Source organism: Balaenoptera musculus, chromosome 12, assembly GCF_009873245.2.
Source record: "Balaenoptera musculus isolate JJ_BM4_2016_0621 chromosome 12, mBalMus1.pri.v3, whole genome shotgun sequence".
NCBI lineage: Eukaryota > Metazoa > Chordata > Mammalia > Artiodactyla > Balaenopteridae > Balaenoptera > Balaenoptera musculus.
Genome location: NC_045796.1, coordinates 57,522,578 through 57,548,349, shown reverse-complemented (window position 1 = coordinate 57,548,349; position 25,772 = coordinate 57,522,578). Strand labels below are relative to the sequence as shown.

Here is a 25,772-nt window from a genome sequence, read left to right as displayed (position 1 = left end):
TGGAAAATATTAGGTCTCAGCCTATTTCAAATAAAATATGCTGTTAGATAAAAGCTTCATAAATGGCAGCTACACTTTCTCAGATTTAGACCAAGTATTGTTCATTTGTTTTTTAGAATCAATGAAAATATATTGTTTATTTACTTTATGATCATAAGATGGTGTGTATCCTAATATTAAGTCTATGGTCATAGTTTATAACAAGATTGAAATTATGTAAATTCAGATTAGGTTCTAAATAATAATACACCCTGATTTTTTGTTGTTGTTCAATGATCTTTTCATTGTCTGAAAGTTATTTCCACCTTGATCTATCAAACCTCTCTGTCTCTTTCTACATCCATCAATTTATCAATAAGTATTAGCCATATAAATCACAATATGAATAATATATTTCCTTATGTATTTCCCATTCATAATTTCTAATATATATTTATTTGAGATTACCTGCCAGTGACTATACTTAAACTATTTCAGAAATAAAAAGGTAGAACTTTTATTTTTCAAGTTTGATTAAATGAAAAACCATATACTAAGATGATTTCAGAGTGAATGGAGAATTTTTGGTTGCTGAGGGAGGAAGATAGTTTTTTTTTAAACAAGTTCACTTGGGATTTAGAAAAAAAAGGTATTTACTGCTGGAAGAAGTTGGAACAGTCTATTTGACGAAACAGATAGTCGAGCTTGAGATACAAAATATTTTGAGAAATTAAAGAACTGATAGCTCAGATAAATGAACAGACACAGATGGACTACTTGGCCTTCTTTCATGAGCATATTTCCTATTTTATTGGCTTAGAATAAGTAAATATATTTAAATGAATAAAAATGCAGAAGAAAAATGCATCTTTTGGAAATATATAAAATATGTTTTACTCATATACATACATATATGCATGCATATGCATATATATATTCACTATCACTGACCAGAAGTTAAAAACAATTCTTAATTGCATGATAAAACAACTCTTAATTATATAAATACAATATAAGAAGCAGTGACAGAAAAAATACTGGTTAAAATAGAAATAGAATTTTGAGAACACATAGCTAATATCAATCCAATATAAAGTTTATAAAGTATATAAGCTCTGATATAATAATTATTTTTAAAACATATGTATCCTACAAAACTCATTTATTGTATGCAGTTGTGGAATTTGAGCATTAAACAGAATTATTTAAAATTTAATATTTTGCAAAGAATAAAGAAACAGTTATCAGTGGTATATTTTTCTATATCAAAAAACAAAAGAAAGATGTGATTATAATGTAATACATAAGTATCTTGTATATGTTAGTCTAAAGTCACTCTTTGCACTCAAAACCATTATAAATAAGTTGAAATATTGTGAATAAATGGTAATTTCAGGACTCTTGACCAGTATAATTCTTATGGCATTTTTAAAATCCAAGTGATTAGTAAATTTCTTTGGTGGAGACAACAGTACATTTAGAAAATATTGTAAGTTTTGCTTAAACTTATTAACTGTATTCTGAAATTTTGTATCTAACATAGAAGGAACTAATATAAATGAAAATAATTTCATAGGTTAAAGTCATAGAGAATTCATAACTTGATTTAAATTTTAGTAAATGGTTACTAATCTACTATTAATGTTTACTACTTCTGTCTACTACTCTACTTTTGTGCCATAAAACTGCAGGTCTTTGAATCATCTACTTTTCTGTATTTTATGTTAATCTGAATAAATGTTAGAGAACTTTTAAAAGCAACTTTACAATTTCCCTATAAATTTATCTGTCATGGTTTTCAGTTTAATTGGTTGATTGACTAAAACAGAAATTCTGGGATCATTTATGGACCTTTTAAAATATAAAATGTTCTTTAAATACGTGCTTTCTTAGTTAAAGGTAACTAGTACTCTATTTTGCCTTCCTGACCCCAGGTTTTTATTCTAGCATATAGTTGGAGAAGTTAAAGCTGCTTCCTTTGCCCACAGAATAAGTCAAATATCACATACAGGATAGGTGGTAACAGAGTAAAGGCTGGCTTTACATAAAATTCATCTTATTATATAGGGTTGTATTTTCTATAACATTTCTAACAACAAACATTGCATTGATAAAGATGCAAAGATAATAAAATATAGTAGAACTAAAAGAAATATTTAAGTACAAAAATAGACATAGGTAGTTATTTTCTGATGGTACAGTTGAAAGAAAATGATTTTAGGGAACAAGGCTGGACAATCTTAGTTTCAAATTTAAGAAAATGTTTAAGGCGTGGTTTTGACCAAACGAAAAGCATGTCTGTAATCTGAATTTGTCCTTCCTGTTTACAACTGGTGCAGATTCTAAGAAATCATTAAAATAACTGCATGGTCATACTTTGAATAGATTACAAAAATATTAATAGTAGAAACCCATATGTGATCTTCCAAATCAGTTTAGCTTACTATAATTTCCAAAACAGAAAGCAAGCTTTGTTGAATAAGTAGGTTGAGTGATGGGGTGGGCTACAGGTAAATTTTTAAACACTGGTACAAAGCTATTTATTAATGATGAGGTTCATGTTATGTTATGTGTGTGAAAATAATTAGAAATATGATCCACCTTCTAAATATGTGTCAAATTTATAAAATACCTGTGTCCAAACAATAGAATATCATCATATTTAGAGCTTGTTCCAATGTTAATAAAATAATCTAAGGCAATAATTCTTTTCTGACATTAAGTAAATATGCCAAATGCTATTTTACTTCTTGATATTCAAACTATATAACAAGTTATATCATTAGTGTTTTAAGTTTTCTAAGCCACCATGTACATACAAATCCATTAAGTGTATCCCTATTTTTTGTAGCATTCGGGTAATCTCACAGTGGCTGTGAATCAATGTTGCTATGTACTCCTAGTCCTAAATTCTTAACTATCTTTGTTTTAAAATAAGGAATTTTTTATTCATATTTATGAAAAGGAATTTTAATTGAATCAAAGGCAATCTGTTTTACAGTGAAAGTAAAAGCTCTAAACATATTAGTGATTCATGCATTAGAGCATAAAATAATTTAACCAGGTGCAAAATCCAAGCTAATCTAATGTTTACTTTGTTTTGGCCTTAAGTGAAAACATAACAAACAAAATTTATTCTTCCTGCCTTAAAGTGTTAAGAGATAGATAGAAGTTAAACAGATAAAGATGGAGTGTCATCAACTAGAATCGAGTCAAGCAGTTTGTAATTTTGTGAGGTTTTTTTGGTGATAAATATGTAGCATGTATTTTTAAGTAAGGCACATAGCTCTAATCATATTGTATATTTGAGCATGTTGTATATTGAAATCATATGACTTTCAGATGTATTCCTTTTGTTCATTTTGTAAAAATTACAGTAACTACCCAGGCTTGCCTTTTAAATAATAGATTTTACCATTTATCTTGAAATTAAAACAAATAAGATGGAGTAGTAGGCTAAAGAATGCTGTAGACATTCTAGCAAAATGATTGGATGACCGTAACTAAAGAGAGTCATAGTAAAATACTACAGACACACAACACACACACAGACACACAGACACACACACACACAGAAACTATGTGGCTAATGATTGTTTTGCCCTTTAGAGGATTTACTTCACGTGTAAGTGTAGTGGTCCCTTACAGAGAAGCAGCCAATCACTGTATTTGTGTTTTTGCTTTCTTGTCGCTACCATTTCAATGTGAAGGCTGTTTTGTCTTCTGACAGGGATATAGTAAGCAAGGAAGACATGAGCTGGAAAGGAGAGGATAAGCTATATCTGGAAAAATCAGAGCCAGCCTGGGGGCACTGAACATACAAGGAAGATAGGAAGGTAGAAGGAATAATTAATGCCAATCAGGAGGCTGGAGCTACAGCAAAGTGCTTTAACTAAAACCTCCCCATTCCTACCAACGTGGGCCCTTCCACAGCCCCAAAACCATTTGTCTCTTTACATGTTGGTCAAGTGTTTAGGCCTAATTAATTATTATATTTCATCAGTAGAGTCTCTATCTGTGTTTATTTGATTAAAAACCTTTCATTATTGTAGTTCTGTTTATTTCATAAATATATATCTCCATATCTATTGATATCTGCAGATAGTTCTGTATCTATCCATATATCCACTAAGTAAACAAAGGAAAATGACTATACTTTGGTCACAATAAAAATTTTTGCAAGCTAAACCAGTTTTCTAGTCCTCTAAAATACAATAGGAAGTAGTAAATGACAAATCGGCATTAAATTATGCTCTGAGAATGACAGTTTTCAAAGTTCTTACCAAGGGCAAATTTATACAGCTATGTTTTTAAATCATAATTTAAATATGCCTGTTGAAAGAGATGTGCTTTAATTACATTATTTTATAAAGTTTTACAAGGATTTACGTACATATTTAAAACCTGTCCTATTTATCTTGTTTGAATAATTACTCATATAAATATGGTGCAAATAGGTAGTCAGTAAGGTAATGGACATATTTTTGAAAGAATAATGAAATTCTGGATTATTAATATTGAAAGAAGCTATAGTGATGACCAGGGGCAGCCTCCTCACTCTACAGATTAAGAAACTGAGGATGAAAGATAAGAGACAGAGATGGTCACAGATAAGAAAGCTAATAGTAATGGAAAACATTTCTTGAGAATTATTTCTTAATCTCTCTATTTGTTCAACAGTATCTGTACACATATATTATGTATATGAAATATATTTAAAATTTAAAGCCTTCATGGATTTGTCCATATTTGATGGGCAAAATATTTGTGAATAATAAAATTGAAATGATAAAATTAGATGCAAAGTGACAAGTTAATTTTTAAGATTTTCTTAAACTTTGTTTAAATAATCTGTAGCATACTTCTAGAATTGCAGAGGATGATGTTGAATAATGACTTCTGATTCTCTGAGAAGTTAATATACATAAAGTTATGCACCCTGTTGCAGTATCTTATAAATATTTCAGTTACTAGTTTAATGTAGTGTGAAGTAGAGAAGCACCTGCTGTATTGAGTGAGGGAAACACCTATAAATATACATAAAATTTTCTTTAAAGTTTTAAAGAGTTTGGGGAAAAAAATGTATCTCTTCCTGTAAATGTAATAAAAGTGATCTGGGTAGCTTTAGTGTATCTGCTGCTGACTTAGAATGTATTATTTTAGGAAATATTGAATTAAAGATTAACCTAGACATCCTTTAAACTTAAAGGTGATCATTATTTGCAACCGATTTGTTTGTTTAAACATTTTAATTTTTAAATATTTTTAGATAATTAAATTTTTTACATTGACCTTCTATTTCATCTTGAATCTAACCCAATGGAAGTCCTTATTCTTCAGAATCTGACATTTAAAGTGGTGATAATTACACATCATAAGTAACACTGAACAAAGTGCTAAAGGATTACATATATACATGCATGCACACACACACACACTCAATAAAATGATACTATTATTGAACACTTATTCTATTTCCAGTATCGTTCTAATGCTTTAGGAGATACAAAATTAAAATGACATGCTCCCTTCTTTTAAAGAGCATATTATCCAGATAAGTGAATTAGACTTTAAAAGATGAGGGAAACTATATTAAGTAGAGGAAAATGGAGACAGCATTTCAGGTGGAGGAGATTAAAATAAATATGGTGTATCTTCTCCTGTGAAAGGGCTTATTGTCGAATAAGTAAATTATGCTTTAAAATATAAGTAGGATACTAATTACTGGACTGTAATGGAATATTTCAGCTGTAAGGAAAAGCATTAACAAAAATGTGGAGATGTTAATACGAATGCCATGTATGAGATATTTATTGGTTTATTTGAATAGATTTTTGTTGGGGTTTAGCAGGAAACATGGTGAGATGACTCAGCTTTCTAAAGCTTTGAAAATTGAGCAGAAAAAGTTGGAGTTGATTGGAAAGCAATATTGATTTCTTGTAGGTTTTTGATGAAAGAATTAACAGTATTAAAGTCCAGGAAGATTTGCCTGGTAGTCATATGTAGGATGGACAAGAGAGATAGTGTTGGGAGAATCAAAAGACAGGAAGACTTGTTGGATTAGAGGTAAAAAAAAGCCTAAACTAAAATTATAGTAATAAGGGGACTGCAAAATGGGAATGAAAGGGCAAATTCAAGAATTATTTTGAAGAAAAATACAATAAACCTTGGTGATATACTGAATACAGACACTGAAGGAAAGACAGGTGACTTCAAGAATTCTCATCTCAATCTTTGGAAAATGCCTAGATTATTTGCAAAATTGGTTGACTATAGACATTGGGTTGGTCTGGTATGGGGAGGATGACCAATTTGATTTTAGTTGTGCTGAGTTTGAGGTATGGCTATACATCCAGGTGGAACTCTCTCGTAGGCAGCTGGAAATACAGGATGGAGAGCTGATGAGCTTTAAGTGAGATTCAGATACATAGATGTTCAAGTTAGTTCAAAGTCAGCAAAGGACTATACCGATAAAAGAGCACAGGGCTAGTTTTACAGTTATACAGATAATAACGACTGCACAGAGGATCATAAGTGTATGAATGACAGGTAATTCTTAATCCTTGAGCTATATGTAATTGAACTAAATATACTTATGTTCAATTGTGTTTATTTTTTTAAAAATCATCTTTCTGAATTGCACACTCATATTATTTCCTAGTTTATGTAATAATGATTTGCAAATGTTTTGTTCCTTTCATTTCTTTCTTAACCATAGTTTAACTCCATCCAATTTCAAAACCTCGCCACATCGTTTTACATTATGAAACCTTTTACATCTGAGCATAGAAAGCACAATACAGCCCTAACTAATATCCTGCTCATTAATGATTTGGAAGGTAACTAAAATTAATTACAGCTATGGAAGTCTTTTCCTTAGAAACCAATTCTTGAAGTACTTAATGTATGCTCAATTAAAAAAACATTTTTTGCAAAAATGTTCCTATAAAAGGGTTTCATCTTCAAGGAATTCATGGAAAAGACTCTGACAAGTACACTTTTCTGGTAACTGACTATACTGCTGAACTGAATGAATAAGCATTTTCAGAACTCTAATAGAAACTGATGAATTCATAAAAATGCTAACAAAAGATCAAGATAAAAAAAATTAATTACATGGGACTGAGTGAACTGATGAGGATGATTACAATTTTTGTGACTTTCTGTTTGAATTAAAAAAAAAAAATCCCACAAGGACTCAGAGGCAAAAAATATACAAATCAATTTTCACTGCAAAGTAAAGGAGCTGTTAACAGTGGAGGATTACTGGACTGAGCGTCAATATTATGACATAGTATGAGTGTGTTTCGTGTTTGGTAATTGCAATCATTGTTGCTTTTGTTGTGGTCATCCATTTACAATGCTTGGTGTCAGCAAAGATACTGTGATGGTTCACAGAAATTGCTGAGGCTCTTGCTTTTAGCATTTCTTCATGGATTCAAAGAGATAACTTTTCCTGACAGTGTTAGAGAAGCAATATTATATTCCATGTGCAAAATAGTTAGAATTCAGGTGGTGATGGCAAAATACAGAGCAAAGATAATATTGTAAAAATAGTTTAAACTTCAGGTGAATTTGAACATCCCTTAAGGATTTCATATCTATGCATATATTATTGAATTTTAACATTTATAATATTTGTATTATCAGGCTTGGTATGGTGGTTAGATTTAAAAACTGACACTCATTCTGCAATATTTCTGAATAGAAATCAGATGGTAGTTAATGCATTTGTTAATCAAAATGTGATCTTTTGCTGAAAAATTTGGGAATATTTTTTGTATTCCAGTTACATCAAGGCATTAACCAAATCTTACTTTTTGAATGCTCTCAATGTGCAAGAATTGACTTTACAGAGTACAAGATATAAGTATGCTAAAAAGTGATGAAACAAAGTCTTTTTCTGTCCCTAGTGAAAGTCAAGCAATTCCTCATTGACTTGAGAGTATAGAAACTACAAATAATATTCTTCTGTCACAGGGAACTGAATTAGAACATAGGAATTCCCTTTTCCTTTTTTTATGGGGTATGATAACAATTGAACACTGCAAAATGAGATAGAAGGGACTTGCTTGCACTCCTTGCTCTAGCCTTCTGTGTGATCTTGGGCAGATCCCTGATCTATCTAAATCTCAGCTTTTAATAGTAATAATATTGTTCTTATCTCTGGTCATTTGTTGCAGTTCAAAATGAGATAACATAGCTACATTTGTTTTTATAATTGGCAAGTATGATGCAAAGGATATTATTGTTACTAATTCTATATTTCATTTCGAATAGTTTTTATTTAATTTGTCTTATCTGGGGTAACTCAGTTGGTTCTTTGGTGCCTTGTTTTAAACTCTTCTTTTAGTAGAAGGCAACTCTGCTTTTCAGAGACTTCAGAAGTTCCCACATTTTGTCTGCTCCCACCAGAGATGTCTTCAAAACAGCATAATTTCAAAAGAATATGCAGGCTTCATCCCTTTCTTTCCCGAATTTTAATCTGCTTTCTGCACAAGTATGAGAGCTCTTATAGCTAACTCTCCTTAGGGCATTCCTGAATTAAACTAATAGTACCTTCATCTCCTAGAAATAGAGTGACCCTTGTAACTCTCAGTCCATTTAGATCCAATTTCTAGAAGTATATTCTCATTTCTGGCTATTTGCTTTTGTGCTGGGGATAGTTATAACATCCACTTCCATGTTCTGCTTCTCAAGTAAGTGCCAAACACACCGGTGGCTCCGTGATAACCCGTATTATCACTAACCTAGCCGGATCACCTGTTCTGACCAAGTATGTCATTTAAACGTATCATTAAATTATATCCTTTAAGTGTAGTGAACAGTTGAACATGGCTGAAGTGGATGGTGATTCTTGGAAAAATCCGGAATTGTGGCTGAAAACATGGCTTATAGTTATTCTGTGAAGGGATTTAATGTATATGGATTTTTTTTTAATGTAGCACTTACCTGCTTCTCATTTCTCCCCTAAACTATCCAGTCAGCATCACCTGTCACTTGATTACTTAAAAAAAAAAAAAGAACAAATTTGGATTATGTAACCTTTCTTATTTGGAAGGACAATTTTAAGTTCTCTAAATATAGAATAGAATTGTATAATATTTTATTCAATAAAATGTATAAACCCTTGGATCAATATTTAAAATAATGTATTTTCCCCACAAATAAAAAAATATATTGAAAATTTGAATATCAAATTTTAGATTTTTAAATTACTTTGGCACTTAAATTGAAAAGTAGTAATAGATCATTTGTTATTACATCCTCAGTTTAATTATATACCCATGAAAGGAAAAACAAAACCATAGTCAATATGTAAACAGTATATAGTGCTAAAAAGCTTTGTATTTTTCATGCTGAAATGTTTGTTTATACTTGATTTTGGAAATGGTTATATCTACTTTGTTTAAGACAAATTCCGTTAGAAAGCTGTTCAATTTCCCTATTACAACCAATTAAACCCCATATCTAAAATGAGGTGAAGAATTGCTGTGTCAACTAAATAATTAAGCAGAGTAAAGAAGAGCAGAAAATTCATAGTATCACAGTTACTACGGCTAAATTTTCAAACAAGATTTTTTTTGAATTTATGACGCCAATGAAAGCTGAGGATTATTATGATATAATAATGATGATGAAGATATCAACTTAGATTGAATTTAAATTCCTTTCCTTTGTAGGAAGGTCACTGCAGCTTAAGGAAGCAGCAAGAAAATAGTGTTCAAATGTGTGAAAGTATATAGCTCTTTGGCTCAAAATAATATGTAATAATATAAAAATCAGATGTAGTTTGCCTCTGCTATGAGAAAATGTTCAAATAAATGTTAAATTTTGCATAATACAGTAAAAAGTATTTCCTCAATGGGCAGATTTTTTCATATATTACCTAGATTATTTTCCTGATATAAGTCTCTAGAGTAAGAAATCTTTAGATTATGTGCTTTTAGCTAACATTTGTATAGCGCTGCATAGTTTGCAAAATGCTTTGCATATATTATCTCTCATGCTTAGTTTTTTTCTTCTTCTTCTTTAGAAATAAACCTTCAGCTCAGAGATTTAGCAACATGTCACCAAGTACAAAATATACATGTGGCTGTAACTCAAGTTTTATAATCCTCATACCTGTAGTCATTCTGTTAACGTAATTTTTAGGCACTAAAGTCAGACAAATATATTAATAATGATAATTATAAAGATAAAAAGCCTATCTAAAGGGCATCATAAAATTTTGAGAATACAAAATTAGTACATGAAATGCCAATAGTGGAGCATAAGGCAATAGGTAATATATAGAGATTTGAAAAAAGTAAGCTTTGGGAGGAAAGTAAGCACTATGGAATTTCAGAAAGGAGAATAAACGTGAAGCGGGTGAACCAACGGAAAGGAAGAGGATTTTTCACTTAGTAGGAATAGCATAAACACAGACAGAGTGAGACAATTGGCCAGTCTACAGAATAGTTTGAATAAGGTTAAAAACATTGAGTCATATTATATAGAACGTTGAAATTCAGAGGCATAGAATGTTGTTAAACCTGATTCAGTAGCTAATAGAATTGATCGGTTCTAGAGAAGGCGAGTTCATGGTACAAAACTTAATGTGAAGATAATTTGCAAAACAAAATAGAGAAAACGGGAAGCAAGTAAAAATTGAGTTCTAAAATCCACAATTCAGAACTGAAATGAAAGTGCGTGGATGGGATAAAACAAAGAGGCATTATAAAAAAAAAGTTGATATGGCTTAAGCATATCACATTTGTTTGTATTTAAGGAAGGAGATTAAAAGAAGATTTAAGCCTCAAGAACTCAGAGAAGTGCTATATCATTTTAGAATGGAAAAAATTGTTAAAGAGAGCTAGTATGGAAGAAGTTGTTGGGTTTAGTTTTAATAATTTTATGCATGAGGTAATGGTGAGCTGCCTCAGTAGGAATATACAAAGATGAATGGAAATACTTTGAGTGAAAATATGGCTATAAATTAAGAGGGTTTTCTAATTATCAGCACAGGAGTTAAAGCCATGAGTGTGTTAGGTCATTAAAGAGGGAGGAAAGATCTGAGAGCCAAGATTTAGCCAAAAGGGATCTCCTGTTAGTGGGGCAGAGAGCAAATAATCAGGAGCACATATCACAGAAGTTAAAAGAGAAGATATCAAAGGGCTGGTGTTCAGTAAGAATTTTAGTAGAAGCTGCAAAATGATTAAGTGATAGTCTTAAGGAAAAAAGACAATGGATTCAAAAAAGACTTTTACAGAGATGGAAGCTTAGGGTTAAGGAGGTATTAGGTGTAGAGAAATAGGAGGATTATCATTTTAGATGTTTGGCCAGAAATTGAAAAAGAGCGAGAGGATAGGCAAAAAGAGCATCAGAATAACTCAAATATGCGTTAGATGCCCACTAGGTTTAAAACCTCATGCTAGAAAATTTGTAGGAGACACATGATAAATCAGAAACTGTATTTGCATGTACACATTTACAATTGATAGAAGAGGGAAGATAGGTGCATTAATTTATAATGAGGAAGCCGGGCTATCATAGGTATGACCTGAAGCTCTTAGTGCTATAGACATGTAAAAAAGAGAGGGACACCTGAGTCATTCAAGTACTGACTGATTAAGGCTCTCTAACAAAGACAGGTAAAAATACAGTGCCTTGAATCAGAAAGCATTTATTCCTCTTAACTCCATAGTCTATAGGAGTGCAGTCCAAGGATGGTGGGGCACCTCTGTCATCCTCAACATGGGGCTTCTAATAGTCTGTAGTCATCACCATTTCCTAAAAGATGGAGAAGGAAAAGAGAGTACAGGGCAAATATCCTTAAAGAGAATTCTCAGAAGTTATACACATCACTTCTGTTCATATTGCAGAGGTTCAAATTTAGTTGCATTCAAGGGAAGAAGGAAAGTATAGTTTTATTAGCTGGGCAGCAATGTTCCTAGTAAAACTCAGGCAAGATAATGAATACTGAGGGCTAGTCACTGGTCTCTACCTTAGATATTTACTCCAAGAAAAGATCAGGAAAACTACAACTAGATGATAGTATTGGAATTCAGTTGGAATTGAAGGGTGGGTGTAGAATTTGAATAGTGGAGAGGAGTAGAGAGTAGAGAATTACAGGTTAAAGGACAAGATGAGCAAAGAAATGCATAAGAATCAATATAGGATTTGGGGGGAAAGTGGCCAGAGCCTGGTGAGTAGGAGAAAAAGCAGTGGAACATAATCCTGGAATGGTATTTTGGAGCACAACGCAGAGGATCTCAAATTCCATGCTTAAAAGTTTGTAGGTAGCCTGTAGACATGATTGAAGATTTGTTTTTAATAGAGTTGTATCATTTTGGAAATTAGTCTACATGAAAATTAACTGGGAAGCAGTACTTGGAGCTTATAAATTTGGAATAAAAAGGGGAAAGACCAGCTGGGAGACTACTGCTACAGGATATGGCAACCTGAACTGGCATTAATGCCAATGGAAATAAACAGGGAAGGAGGAGGGGAGGAACTGAAAGAGTCTTTCTGTAGGTAGACTGATATAAATTGACAACTGTTTGGACGTCAGTGTTGTGGAGAAAAGGAATGTAAAAGAACTGAAGTTGACTCTAAAGTATTCAGGATAAGTGAACCAAGGACTAGGGGCAGGACCTTTGCAGTTGTTGTTAGGGAATGCCAGCGGGTGATGCTATTGACAGAAATGGAGAAGACAATAAAAGGGCAGCATTAGGAAGAAAGATTATGAGTTCATATTGGACATATTAATATCAAAAAGTCTACTGTCAGGCCATTGGAAATTCACTTAAGGTCTAGAGAGTGATTAGGGTGAAATATATAGATTTGAAATGACTGAAATTTTTTTTTATGGGCAGAAAAAACATGGAGGCCAATAGAATTTTTAAATGTGGTAAATCTGAAGAATTGGAAGGAAGGGATAGATACTGAAGCAAGATCTGTTGGAAATAGAAAGGATAGAGTTAATATAGCAGTTAATCTTAGAGGGGAGAGGTCATTCCATTTAGAAAAAAACCAGAGAATGAAACTAGAATCAGAGCTGTGTTGACTTAAACGTGAGGGAGATAAAGCAGACAAAGGGCAAAGCAGTACAAAGCCAGTGCAGTATGTGTGTGGGGTGAGTGCAGGATGGCGGTAACTCACTTTACCACGATTAGGAGGATGTTAATGAATCAAATGGAGAGAGAAGAAAAGTTTTCTGAGTGTCACCATGAAGAGCAAATTCAAGTTAAATAACATGTTTGTTGGCTAGTTCTGCCTCTTTTGGGTACACTGGAAATCTTCTCTAAGGAAAAAGCAGACAAAGTGGAGAATGTGAAAGGTGTACATAATTTGAATTTCAGTATTAGTTTGCCATGCATTTTTTCCTTTTGTTCAATTAAGTTATACAGGACTCCCTCACTGCAGTAGATATTAGTCTCTTGAAAGCAGTGCCAGTGTTTCCAGATTCTTCCTCCTTATTTCCCTCCATTTTCCCGTTCCTTCCTTCCTTCCTTCCTCCCTTCCTTCCTTTTTTCCTTCATTCCTTCCTGCCTTTCCTACCTTCCCAGAATTAAAAAAATATATGTATATTTTTATATGTACATGTATAAATACATACATATATGGAAAAGGAGGGCAGAATCCTGCATATTTATACTTCCACCTCCCCAACCCCTATCACTACATCTCCCTCCCCTCATTTCATGGAATCCCTTGAAGCACCTGTATAAAACTCAAAGGCTCATGGAATTCTATGTGAAAACGAGTGATCTTGATCAGCCAAATTATACCTTCTCAATATCTGTAGTTATGTTTCTAGGATTTATGATGTACAAACACTAATTCCAGCTCTTACAGACCAGCTTTGTGTTTATAGCTGATATACTCTCAAGAGTGGGAAAAGAACAGTTTAATTATCAAGGAATCAAAATAAGAGTCTGAATATGTAACTATAGGCAAAGTCACATTTTAAAATATTTATTGTTTAAAAACAGAGTTTATATAACTTGTCCAAGGGCATGGAGCTGCATGGTCCAGCTGCAGAGCCTGTGATCTGACCACTAGATCACATTGCTTCTGATGATCAATGAATTGTTTAGATAGTTAATTGAAAATGGTAATATTTTTAAAGACAGTCTTGGGTAAAGATTGATGACCAACATTCTAATACTTCGAAATACTTTTTAAAATGTATATAACTATTTGCATTAGGGTAAAAGTAATAAGGGATTTAAATAAAAATGAAATGCTAAAACCAAAGCTAGTTCTACTTCAGTCAGACATAACAAATCATATCAGAATGTTTAATTACTATCCAATCAACCTTTCTGTTCAGTGTGTCAGTTTAACTTAGAGAACCAAACAAAACATTCCTTTGTTTGTCAAGGGTAGGGTATTAAAACAAGGGTGTTCTAAAAATTGCAGTAGAAAGATGAAAATGGTTTGTTTGATCTTCAGAATTTTAATATGTCAGAAAGATTATTGTGAAGAAAATTGGGCTTTCTGAAGTGACAGATACATTATTCAAATAACTTTGATTGAATGCAAGATTTTTTAATGCTTTCATAAAGGGCACACACACTAATTTGGTTTATAAAAGAGTGGCTTTAAAATTTGAGATATTAGGGAAAATATTTTGTTAGTTTAGTAATTAGACTAAACATTTTTAATTATGGCAGTGATATTTTTTGATAGTACCATTAACTGAAACATATATCTGGATTATAATTAGAATAAATTAATTTGTGTGTACACTTGACAATTTAAAAAGTCCTCAGTTTGAATTATTTGAGAGATGTTATTAATATTTCTAAAACCATCTATAACTGGCCTCAAAAATTAGATTGGTTTTCTTTGTCTTAAAACAGTGATTCAAATTAATTGTAGGTTTGAAACCAAATAATAAGTGGAAACCAATCAGTCTCAATATGCATTCCTGCTTCTAACACTGCTTTGATAGCCTGCATATCGCCATTCCCTCTGAAACCTATAATGATGTCAGAAGCATGTTATCAGAATGCAGTTCATTCTGATTCGGTTTTCTATTTAGATATGAGTTTGTTACACATAAAGAAATAAATCCATCGTACTGTTTTCTTAGAGGTATAATTATTCACTGATCATTTAATCTCTGTCACTTTGGCAGTTGCTGTTATATCACAAAAAATTCTTGGGGTGATTTTGTATCATTTCTTCTGTCTTTAACAATTTTTCCACAGTTTTAAAAATGTTTATTTCATACCTAAGTTTGTTTTCTTTTTTAATGATTTTCTAGTCTTTAAAACAAATTTTTTTAATCCTGCATGTGAAAAGCCTATATCTTAAAAAATGTTCTTGGTTTACTGATATACAGATTTTCCTCTCATAAGTCATATATGGTAAAGAAATGCTGTTTATCATCTTAGCATGGTAATTAGCTGATAAGGACAGGGATCATTAAAACCTACAACTTGCTGTCATGCATATGAAATTGTACTATAAAAATGCTTATTTCTGGTTTCTACTTAATCTTACCTGTCTTTCTGTTTCTTTTGCAGCAAAAATGTTGGATAGAATGTCTTCTCACTGCCATTTAAACATATTCTTTTCTTCTGTCAATTACCACAGGTTTAGTCCCTATGAGTGGTATAACCCACACCCTTGCAACCCTGACTCAGACGTGGTGGAAAACAATTTTACCTTGCTAAATAGTTTCTGGTTTGGAGTTGGAGCTCTCATGCAGCAAGGTATACGATTCAGCCTGCTATTTCCCTTGGGCACCATGTCCCACTCTTTGCTGGGTGTGACAGTTCTTGCTGGCACAAGTCGCTTGCATGGGTGCCTCTCTGCATGTAACCATAATCCAGCTTCTCCATCTACCTAATGCATTTAGGCGTTCTCAAATCCCATCCAAGAGAGATTCTGAGAAAATAATTAGCTTTTGCAATTGCACATACAGTATACTCATCTAACTTTTTCTTAACCCACAGTAGATACATTATCTCATAGATAACCAAGCTAACCTGATCCATTAGCTAGAAGCTGCATTTAAAGTACTATTAAGATTGCATCTCCTTGAGACAAGAATACAGTGTACTGCTCCTGTTTCCTGTCTCATTTTGATGTAAAAAATTCCCTTTCATATCAATTCTTGATGACTAGATGCCTTTGTATTGCATGATTAGTAAATCTACTGCATATTAATTTGCAAAAATAAAATATTTAACCATTTAGAGTTACCTTTTCAAGTAAAATATTAGCTGCATCTGATAGTATATAAGAATGTAAAGTATTGCATGCTCAGAAGTGCATGCAAAAATACTCTTTCACAATTATTTAAAATTTATAATATGAACGGTAAAAGTAAAAACTACATTTCTCAGAAAATGACATAATACATGCAATATGTCTTAATGGTATATATATAACTATGAATTCATTATTTTACTCTCAGTTCTCCCAAGCTGAATTTATTTTTGTTTTTGCTGCTGCGATTTCTTTTATTAATCTTTTAATATTTATATAAATTAATGTCAGACCTACTACTCAATATAAAAGATTTCATTAGCCAAGACCGAAGACTATTTTATGCATTTAAAAATGTAATATTTTTAAGTTTTAAAATTTAGTAAATAAAACAAAATGCCCAAAATTTGAACAACTGACCATGACCGGATTAAGGAAAAAAACCATATTTCTTTGTAAGAGTTACCACACCTATCATAAAGGTTTACCTTAAATTTTAGAAGTGTATTTATTATCCACTTTGAAGAAATTCATTTGGTAATTGCATTACAGATCTGAAGAAGAGAAAATTTATTGTTAAGTTATAAAATGTTGTTTATAAAAAAGGTACTTTGCTTTTGCATGTTTAATATTATGCATAAATCCATTAATTCATTACTGTTTCATTTATAAACTACTTCCTAAAGTGAAAATAAATAATTTCATGTTAAAAGGAAAAAAATTAATTTAACAAATACATTTTGCAAGCAATCCTACTGAGTTGAGATAATTTTTCCTTTTAAAAATATAAGTATCCATATATATAGCTTTATAGGTATTTAAACCTAAAACTTGAAAATTCAGAGAACTCTTACATGAACTAATCTAATTTTGTGGCATCTCTTTCTAAATAAAATGAATAATCAGTAGTTGTATTTGCCCTTTCCTACACTTTGGGTCCAGTGTTGTTTTGGGTTTTTTTTCTTAGATTTATTTACAGTTGGAAGATAATATTGGAGTTCTTTTAAAATTTTAGAAGTGAATAAAAATCTATCCTATGAGACAAGCATCTTTTATAAGTAGCACTGGGTTATGCCATTCCCCCAGGCAAATTGCTAGTCACCGGCTAATAATTAACCTTAATAGCCTGGAACAAATTATTCTCATAATAAAGATCTGACCATAATAAAGATTTTTAAGTGATTTTTCCTACCACTTTGGAAAATAAAATATTCTTTTTTACTTATATTTTATAAAATATTTGGAGACTTTTGAATATGTATACTGGTGAGATGAACTTGATATCTATACAATCTAGCAATTAGAAATAAGACTATATCTGATATCTCTGAAAATGATGACAAGTAATCCGAACAATGAAAAATTCAAATATACATTTGCTTTGCCACATAACTACTTCACTGCTGGTGGATACATGAAAGAGGAACCCATACTATTCTGGCTGATGCCCAGCTCCCCAGGAATTAGTGGGATATAGTGCTGGACATGACGTTACCTTGAGTACATGACAGTCAGCCCCTAACCAGGCTCTGATTCACAAGCCTAGGAGGTACTCGTTTAAGTCCTTGGGTAAGATATGAACTTGTGGTAATTGGGCCATTTTTGTCGAATGTCTCCACTGTGTTTTTTTCCTTCCCAGTCTTGTTTGACTTTATTGGTGTTGTTGTTAAAAAAAAAAAAAAAAGTAGACTGGGCAGCCATAGCTGCTGATCATCTTGGGAATATTGAATATTTTAGTGTTTTGGTGTCCGAGTGTGTGTCTGACAGGGCCTAGGAGCAACTACGTCAGAAAGGTACTTTTCTGTTTTTTTTCCTTACAGAGTGGTAGGCAGAGTCTGGAGCTGGAGTTGGCTGTCATGTCCAAGTCTGTCTGCTTTTTAAAATGTTTGTTTGTTTGTTTGTTTGAAATTGGTAGGGTGAGATGAACTGCAGTATAAGATGGGCTGTTTTGATAGAGCCAAGTCATGATACCACTTCTTTTCAATGTTAACATGAATAATTTGTTGTATTTTTCATTCCTTCTAAAGATACAGTTACCTTACTGCATCCGTTATTATATTAAAAAATATGTTAAGCAAAACAAAATGGAGTCCATCTTTGCTTCATTCCATTTTACTCAAACCCTATTAAAATTAATTAATTTGTAGCCAATGCTTTCTTGACTGTAGGTTCAAAATGATTAAAAGTGGATAGTAATATATATATCCATAAATTTAGTATACTTTTTTTATAAAAAAAGTTACACATGCTGATATGTGTTTGTTTCAATATTAAGACTGCAAATAATGTGGTAAAACCAAAGGACTCAATTTAAAAATTGTTAGAATTTTATTTTTTAACCTAAATTAATTAAAATTAATAATACTCAAAAGCAAGATATAAGTATCAGATCTCATTCTCTTATTAATACCATGAGCAGGCAACTCCAGCCATGTTTTGTAATATAATTATGAAATTTTTATATGTGTGTAAAAATAAATTTATCGCAACTTCACTATTTATTCTTATTCTGATTTCCCTCATTGAGGCTAACTATAGTGATAGGAGACATTTGTTTATGCATAAGAAAATAATTTACTACCTATTTTAAAATAAAAACTGGATTAAAACCCCAGAGCTCAAGAAATGTGGATAATTAAAATTATTTTCCTACAACATTACTTTTTTAAATGGCAGTATAGACAAGATTTTTGGGCTTCATGCACATGAAAAATGAAACTTTACATAAATAAAGCTTGTTAAGAAATGGATTGGAATGTACATTAAGTCATTTCTTCGAAAACCCACATAATTAACAAGATATGAAAATCTATAAAAGTGGTTTATAAACTAGAGTGAGAGAGAGAGAGATTTCTCCCTTCTAATGCTATTTTTATAAAGGTTACCCAGTCATTAATATGTAATTCTTATTTTGCACTGTCTCAGGTAGAATTTGAGTCTCCTGTCACTATACTTAAACTCAGATGTCCTAAGAGACTACGTATTATCTGAAATTAGCCTCTGCCCTCTCAATGGTTGTTCCTTGCTTACTACAGAGATATGTAAATCTGTGATTTAAGCTTTTATTACACAGTGATTCCATTCTGCCACTATGACCAAAAGTACCTGACTGCTGATCAAATTCTCTGTATTCGTTTCACCTTTTCCCCCCAATCTCTGTTAGGTTCTGAGCTCATGCCCAAAGCGCTCTCCACCAGGATAGTGGGAGGCATTTGGTGGTTTTTCACACTTATCATCATTTCTTCGTATACTGCTAACTTAGCAGCCTTTCTGACAGTGGAGCGCATGGAATCCCCTATTGACTCTGCTGATGATTTAGCTAAACAAACCAAGATAGAGTATGGAACGGTAGAGGATGGTGCAACCATGACTTTTTTCAAGGTAAGTCCTACTGGTTATCCAAAATTTATGTATTAAGATGATAGAATGCTAACAAACCTTTTTCTATTAATGAATTTAAGAGTGTAGCGACATTGTTATTTGTGCAGAACAATCAATAGCATATTCCTCAGGTGGTGGAGAGGTATACAACTAAATATATGACCATCAAGGCAAAACATTTTTATACTTGCAAATGGCAAGTAGTTGTTGCTTTATAAGTATTCCATTTTTGTTTGGAGGAGAATCTGTAAAAAAGTAAAATTATTTTTCCCCAACAATGTTTTATCTTTGAATGTAAATACATAAATAAATATATTTACTGAAAATTGAATAGTAGAGTCAGACTCTACAAGGCATGGGTATTCCAGAAGAATAGAATGATTACATGTAAGAATGTTTTCCATACAGACATTTCTTTCTGTTATGATGAGACAAGGTCAACTTGTTCAGAGCCTATAGAAAAAGAAGGAAAATAAGGACTGGTAGAAGCAAGCAGAAACAGTTCCTATTCTCTGGACATTCATCCATCTAATATTCTGGAAGGCACAGAATCTCAAAATGGGCTACCCCATTGAACTTGCAATGGTTTGCAGTGGGTCAGCCTGTGGAACATTTAACTGGAAGGTGTGCTTGCACCAAGTTCCAAGCATATAGAGTATCTTGCTCTCCTCTTTATTATTCAGATCTTCTCCTTGCTTCTGCTGATCTCACTGGGCCAGAGTAGACCCAACGAGGAGATTCCATTTTAGGGAGTCCGTATCACTTCATAATTTCTTTTCTATTTTACTAAGTATTTTTATGTTGTTTGTAGTTTGGGCAAATTTTTAAGCCTTGGTATTTTCCTTCACTGTTCACACGAATGCAATTGGCAGTTCAAGTGGGTAGTAGAAGTGGTAGATGTTTTTTCTTTTAAAAAATAACTGACTCAAGTTATAAAACAAATTCTTTCAACATTCAGTAAGTGCCTACTGAGTACCAGAAATTGTACTACACGTTGGGTATGCTAGAGCAAATAACGTCTAATTCTCACTTTTAAGAAGGTTATAGTTTAGTTGGAGACAGGGAAGACTAGATCAAGGATCATATAACTGGGTTTTACTTAACTTTGCCAAATAATTATGCAACTTTCTTTGTAAAAATTCTTACAAATTAAATCGGCTTCTTTTAGGGTTCTGGAGGACACTAAATACCCAAAGAATGAGATAGATTGATTGTTTTAGTCAAATCTATGTAATTCTTAAAATTTCATTACTTTCAAAGAGAATATTTTTTATGCCTAGGTTAAAGATTGGATGCATATTTTTTATTCAATTGGAAAATTATTATCATTTAATCAAATTTATTGAATAATCAAATATGAGCAAAGCGTTATGATCAGTATGGTGCTATTTGTCTATATTAATTGCAATTGATCAATTTTCCCCAATTGAATATTTAATATTAATTGATTGTTTTTCTTATAAAACACTTTTTTTTTAATAAAAAAGAAACCAGCTGTTGAAAATTCTAAGTGTACATCATCGGTGTCTTTAACTTTGCTGGGAGTGAATATGTAATGCATTTAAATTATTACAATATTCAAGGGAATTTTGAAGTTGACTTTGTACAATAATACAAATAAAATACTAATGCAAGTGATTTGATACCAGAAGTAATTATTTCTGTTTCACAAATACTTCAGAGTTTAAATTTTATTTTTATTTTCTAGAAGGCTCCAATATCTTAAGTTTCAAAGTTCTTATATATTATGAGCAAGGTATACCTCTGGAAAATCAATGTTTAAAATTTTTCTCCTTTTCCCCATCTTTAAGCTTATTTTCTCCCTTCTTTGTCTTTCTTGTCTTTCCAACTTCTGTTTTGCTAATTTTGTTTTTTGTTTAGTTCAGTTGCTCTCTTGCAGTGTCATTTTGCCTAACTTCACTTTTCTTTGCTGTTCACTTTTCTTCTTACTCTCATCTCTTGTTTTTCTTTCTCTCACACACGGGTGCCTCTAGCACCCAGAGAAAAGTGACATGAAACAACTTTCTGTTTCCAACAGCACAGACTTTCTTTCTGTAAAATTGAAGCCTTTGGGAATGTACAATTGTCACAATAAAAACCACACAGTGATAATCACTAAGTTGACAATTATGTTGATAACTTTATCACATGCTGAATTCTTACTGTTGAAATTTGAAAAAACATTAGAATTTAAAAGGATACAGTAAATGTTGATTTTTCTTTAGTTATTGTAGTGTAGCCCTAACTGATACTAATTTCAACCTCATATTTTGGCTTGTTAAACTATCTACTTATACCAGCCATTGGTATGAAATTTAAAAAAAAAATTCCCTAGCAATCTGTAATTGAAGCAATTGCATGGTCATTTTGAAATTCTGCAGTGAATCCAAGACTATTGTGTATAGTCGATTTACATCTGATACCATTCTTTTATTTCTTAATTAACAGCAATGCATACAAACACTCTAGGAAGCACCCTTAAGGCATTGATTTCTAAAGGAATTTCCATCCTGTTTTTACTAATTGAACAAGACTCTGCTGTTAACTCATTATTCTGAAACAGCTCAGTTCCAGAAAATTATTTTAAAGAATGTTAAAGTTGTGTTACTACAAGCAAAAGCTGGCTCAAGATACCTGGCTTTAAAGGGGGTGAGTCTTCAGTATTGCAAAACACAGAGTTACACCACCATTCTACAACATTGAATAATTCCTCTTCCAAAGAACATACTTGACTTAGTTCATTGACCTTACATGTATATTGTCTTCAAGAAGAGTTCATTCTTCTTTTCTTCTATATCCATTACACTCCACACAAATTCTCTCCAGGGATAAATGTAAAGCCATGACTGGCAAAATAACTCAAAATCGAACAGATGGTGCTTCTTCAGTGTTATCCCATGTAAAACAATAGAAAGCTATATGACATCACCAATATGTTCTTAATTATATTTAGATAATAAAATTGCTGAGGGCCCAAGGATTTTATTGAAAAACAATAAAGTAGGGATAAAACATTCTGAGAATCTGGGAACTTGGTGTAGCAGAACTGAAGTCTCACCCCAGGGCTGAACACTCTACAGAATGTCACCCAGCAACAGCACATTCTTTCTCCTTGAAGTATAACTTCAGCTATAGCTATATAAAAACTATATAACTCAGCTATAGCCTGTAGGTGTTATGGTCTCTTTTGAGAATCTCTATATTTTCAAAGTAAGTCATATGTTTTACAAAATGATGCTGAAATCACCTTGTTTCTGTGCAACTTATGACTCAGGTTTTTCAATTTCCACAAATTCTCTCTGTGGATTTGGTCTACCTGAAATCTCTGGCTTTGCCACATAGGCTAATATAGTCTGTCTTCCCAAAAGGTATCAAAGGAAATGCATATCCTCTTTCATGGTTATTAAAAAAGATTTCTGCCACATGTTAAAATGACATTTAAATGGTATCAGATACCTAATGTGAATCACTTAATACTTCTGAACACATAGTCTACAATTTAGAATAGTTGCTGAGAGGGAAAGAAACTATGGAATCAGAGAAACCTGAGCTTAATTTCAGACTCCACCACCTATTGGCTGTATTTAGATGAGACACTGCCCCTTGTCAACCTCTGACTCCTCATCTCTAAATTAGAATGACTAACAGAACCATTCTCACAATTTTTTTTTAATGTTAAATGAAAACTCTACATGATATGCTAAGCGCCTAATAAAAGCTTGATAAACATTATAAATTACCGATACTAGAATACATGGCTAATTTTAAAAATTCAGAACTTAGAATGATTTTAAACATAGTCAAGTAAATTATGTTTCTATGACCCACAACTAGATAATTTTAAAATAGATTTTAAAAGATCACACCATGTTTATCTTATTTAAATTGCTTCATTCTTCTCATTATTGTTGTCACAAAGAAGGAATAATTTGATAAGTGAAATTTTTTAAAAATCTGAGGGGGCAGTTCTCAGAAGCTATTTTCTAGGCTATGTATTGTGAAATAGTATACTGAGATGCAATTAACAATTCTTTTGGGAATTTATGCCAAATCACAGGTAAAGGGAACTTTAAAAAGTACTTAATATGAAAAAATGTTCTTTCTTAATTTTAATTTTTTTTTGTAACCTAATAAGTAGGATGTCTTATTTCAGCCAATTTCATCATGCATCGTATGCTCTCAGTTATAGGATATGGATGTTCAGTTTTAAGAATAAATTTTTATTCAATAAATATTTACTTATCTCATATGTGGAAGGGATTGTGTTAAATCTTAGACAAATATTGTGCATCTCCCAGCACCTCCCAACACTTGTCTACCTCCTATATATCCTTCTATTTCCTTTACTGCCATCCTGGTTCAGAACAGTGTCACCTCTGTCCAGGGTTTTGCAACATTTCTCTTTCCCAATTTTTTTCCCTGTTGTTCTCTACACTCTACAAGGTGACTTAACACCCTCCAAAATCACCCCCCTTCTTTGCTTTAGGATAAGAACCTAGCTCCTTATCAGGTTTACAAGGCACATCGTGGTCTGGCTTCTTTTTATTTTTTAGCCAGCTGCTCTCACACTCTAAACTCCAGCCAAACTGGTTAGTCCATGTCATATGATGACTACATGATACACCTCCTTCTGTTATGCTTTTCTGCCCTTATCTACCAACCTAATTGGTTATATTTTCTTTATTCCTTGGATCCAAATTCAATTAATCCAGGCAAATTTTCTTGATCCTTTCCTCTACCCAAATCGACCCAGTCTGGGTAAGGTACTCCTTTTTTAAATTCTCTGAGCACTTATACCTCAGTTATTAAATTATCACCCCAAACTGTATTCCATTGGTTCTTCTGTTTCCATACTACACTGCACAGCATGGGTACATGAATTGAATCTGTATCATTTACACTTGGATCTCCAGTTCCCAGCACAGACTTTGCATGTGTTTTGGGCTCTATTAGTTAACAGTTGCCACAATAATGTTGCTTAACAAATGACCAAAAACTCTTAGTGGCATGTAACATAAACCTTCATTGAGCTTGTAAGTCAGCTGTCCTACTCCTAGAAATTTGGAGGCCCAGAGGCTTTTCTATTAATACCTTTGGAACAGACTCTATTTCTGCTAAGCTTTTTTGGCCTTTAAATATATCCAGTTGAGTCCATTTATAATCTAAAAACCACACCCACAGTTCATATTAAAATGTGCCTCTCTCTAGACTTAATCATTGCTACTTTGGGCTAGAAACTTTTTAATCCAGAGGAGAAAATCTACAAGGCATTTCCTTAACTTTTTCAGAGGTTTTAACAAAGCACCTCAAGGCAACATGCTTAATTTGATTTTTAATTAAGGCCTGGAGCCATGTTGAAACAATTTTGAGAACTTTTACTGGCTTGAGACACTGAAGATCGCAAACAATTTTATTACCCAACCATACAAATTCTAGCTCCTCCATATCACCTCTAAATTCTGTTTGCAAACTGCCCAGTTCTTTATAAAATTATTTCCTCCTCCTCCTCTTTGTTGTTCTTCTTATTGTTAATAGTGTATCTCTTTCTTGTACTACCTTATCCTATGTAGCTAAATTTACCAACTGGTACTTTGAATATTATGTCAATTTGTCTGAATATTTCTTTGTCCAAGTCCAGAAGATTATTAGTATGCTTTCTATCTTCTAAGTTACTATAAAACACACTTTAAAAATATTATTTCCCCCTAAGTTTACAGATTCCCATTTTCCCAACCTCCTCTAATGATTTCATTGTCATCTGTTATCAGTGTTACATAGTTAGGTTTCCTTTAAGGTGGCAACTCACTTTTTTAAAAATCAAATTCTGTACGGTTATCTATTGGCACAATGAATATCGCATTCATTGATGGAACATCTATGCCAGAGGTTTTAGGTAGAATGTGTGTTTACTTTCAAAATTTCTCTGCTCTGTAGAGAGCTAAAAAGTTTTCTTCAAAATACATAACCCTCTATGGAATTTCCGTTTTAACCTTGGGTTAAAAAGTCAATTTATTCAGAAGTGTATGAAGTTTACAGTGTTAGGAATGCAAGCAAGTGGATTAATCCATGGGGGGGGGGTAGTTTTATTTCTTGTTATTTAGCAACAGAGAGGGTTTTATTTTGTTTTGTTTTGTTTTTGTTTATGCATAGTTTCCCTCTTTAGAAGAACTCAGTACATTCTAAATGCCAGCTCATTAATCTTCACA

General features: G+C 32.4%; 1 protein-coding gene across 5 annotated transcripts in view; it reads left to right on the top strand.

Moving 5' to 3' along the window:
• GRIK2 (glutamate ionotropic receptor kainate type subunit 2) overlaps positions 1 to 25,772 on the top strand; it is a 633,079-nt gene that overhangs the window by 510,832 nt on the left and 96,475 nt on the right. For 3 of the 5 annotated variants that reach the window (XM_036871501.1, XM_036871502.1, XM_036871505.1), the window contains exons 13-14: positions 15,568 to 15,686; positions 19,349 to 19,566. In XM_036871501.1, the coding sequence (XP_036727396.1) occupies positions 15,568 to 15,686; positions 19,349 to 19,566 (337 nt within the window). Of the gene's footprint in view, positions 1 to 15,497; positions 15,687 to 19,348; positions 19,567 to 25,772 lie in introns of those variants that run through there. The other 2 variants (XM_036871504.1, XM_036871506.1) reach the window with 2 other exon arrangements.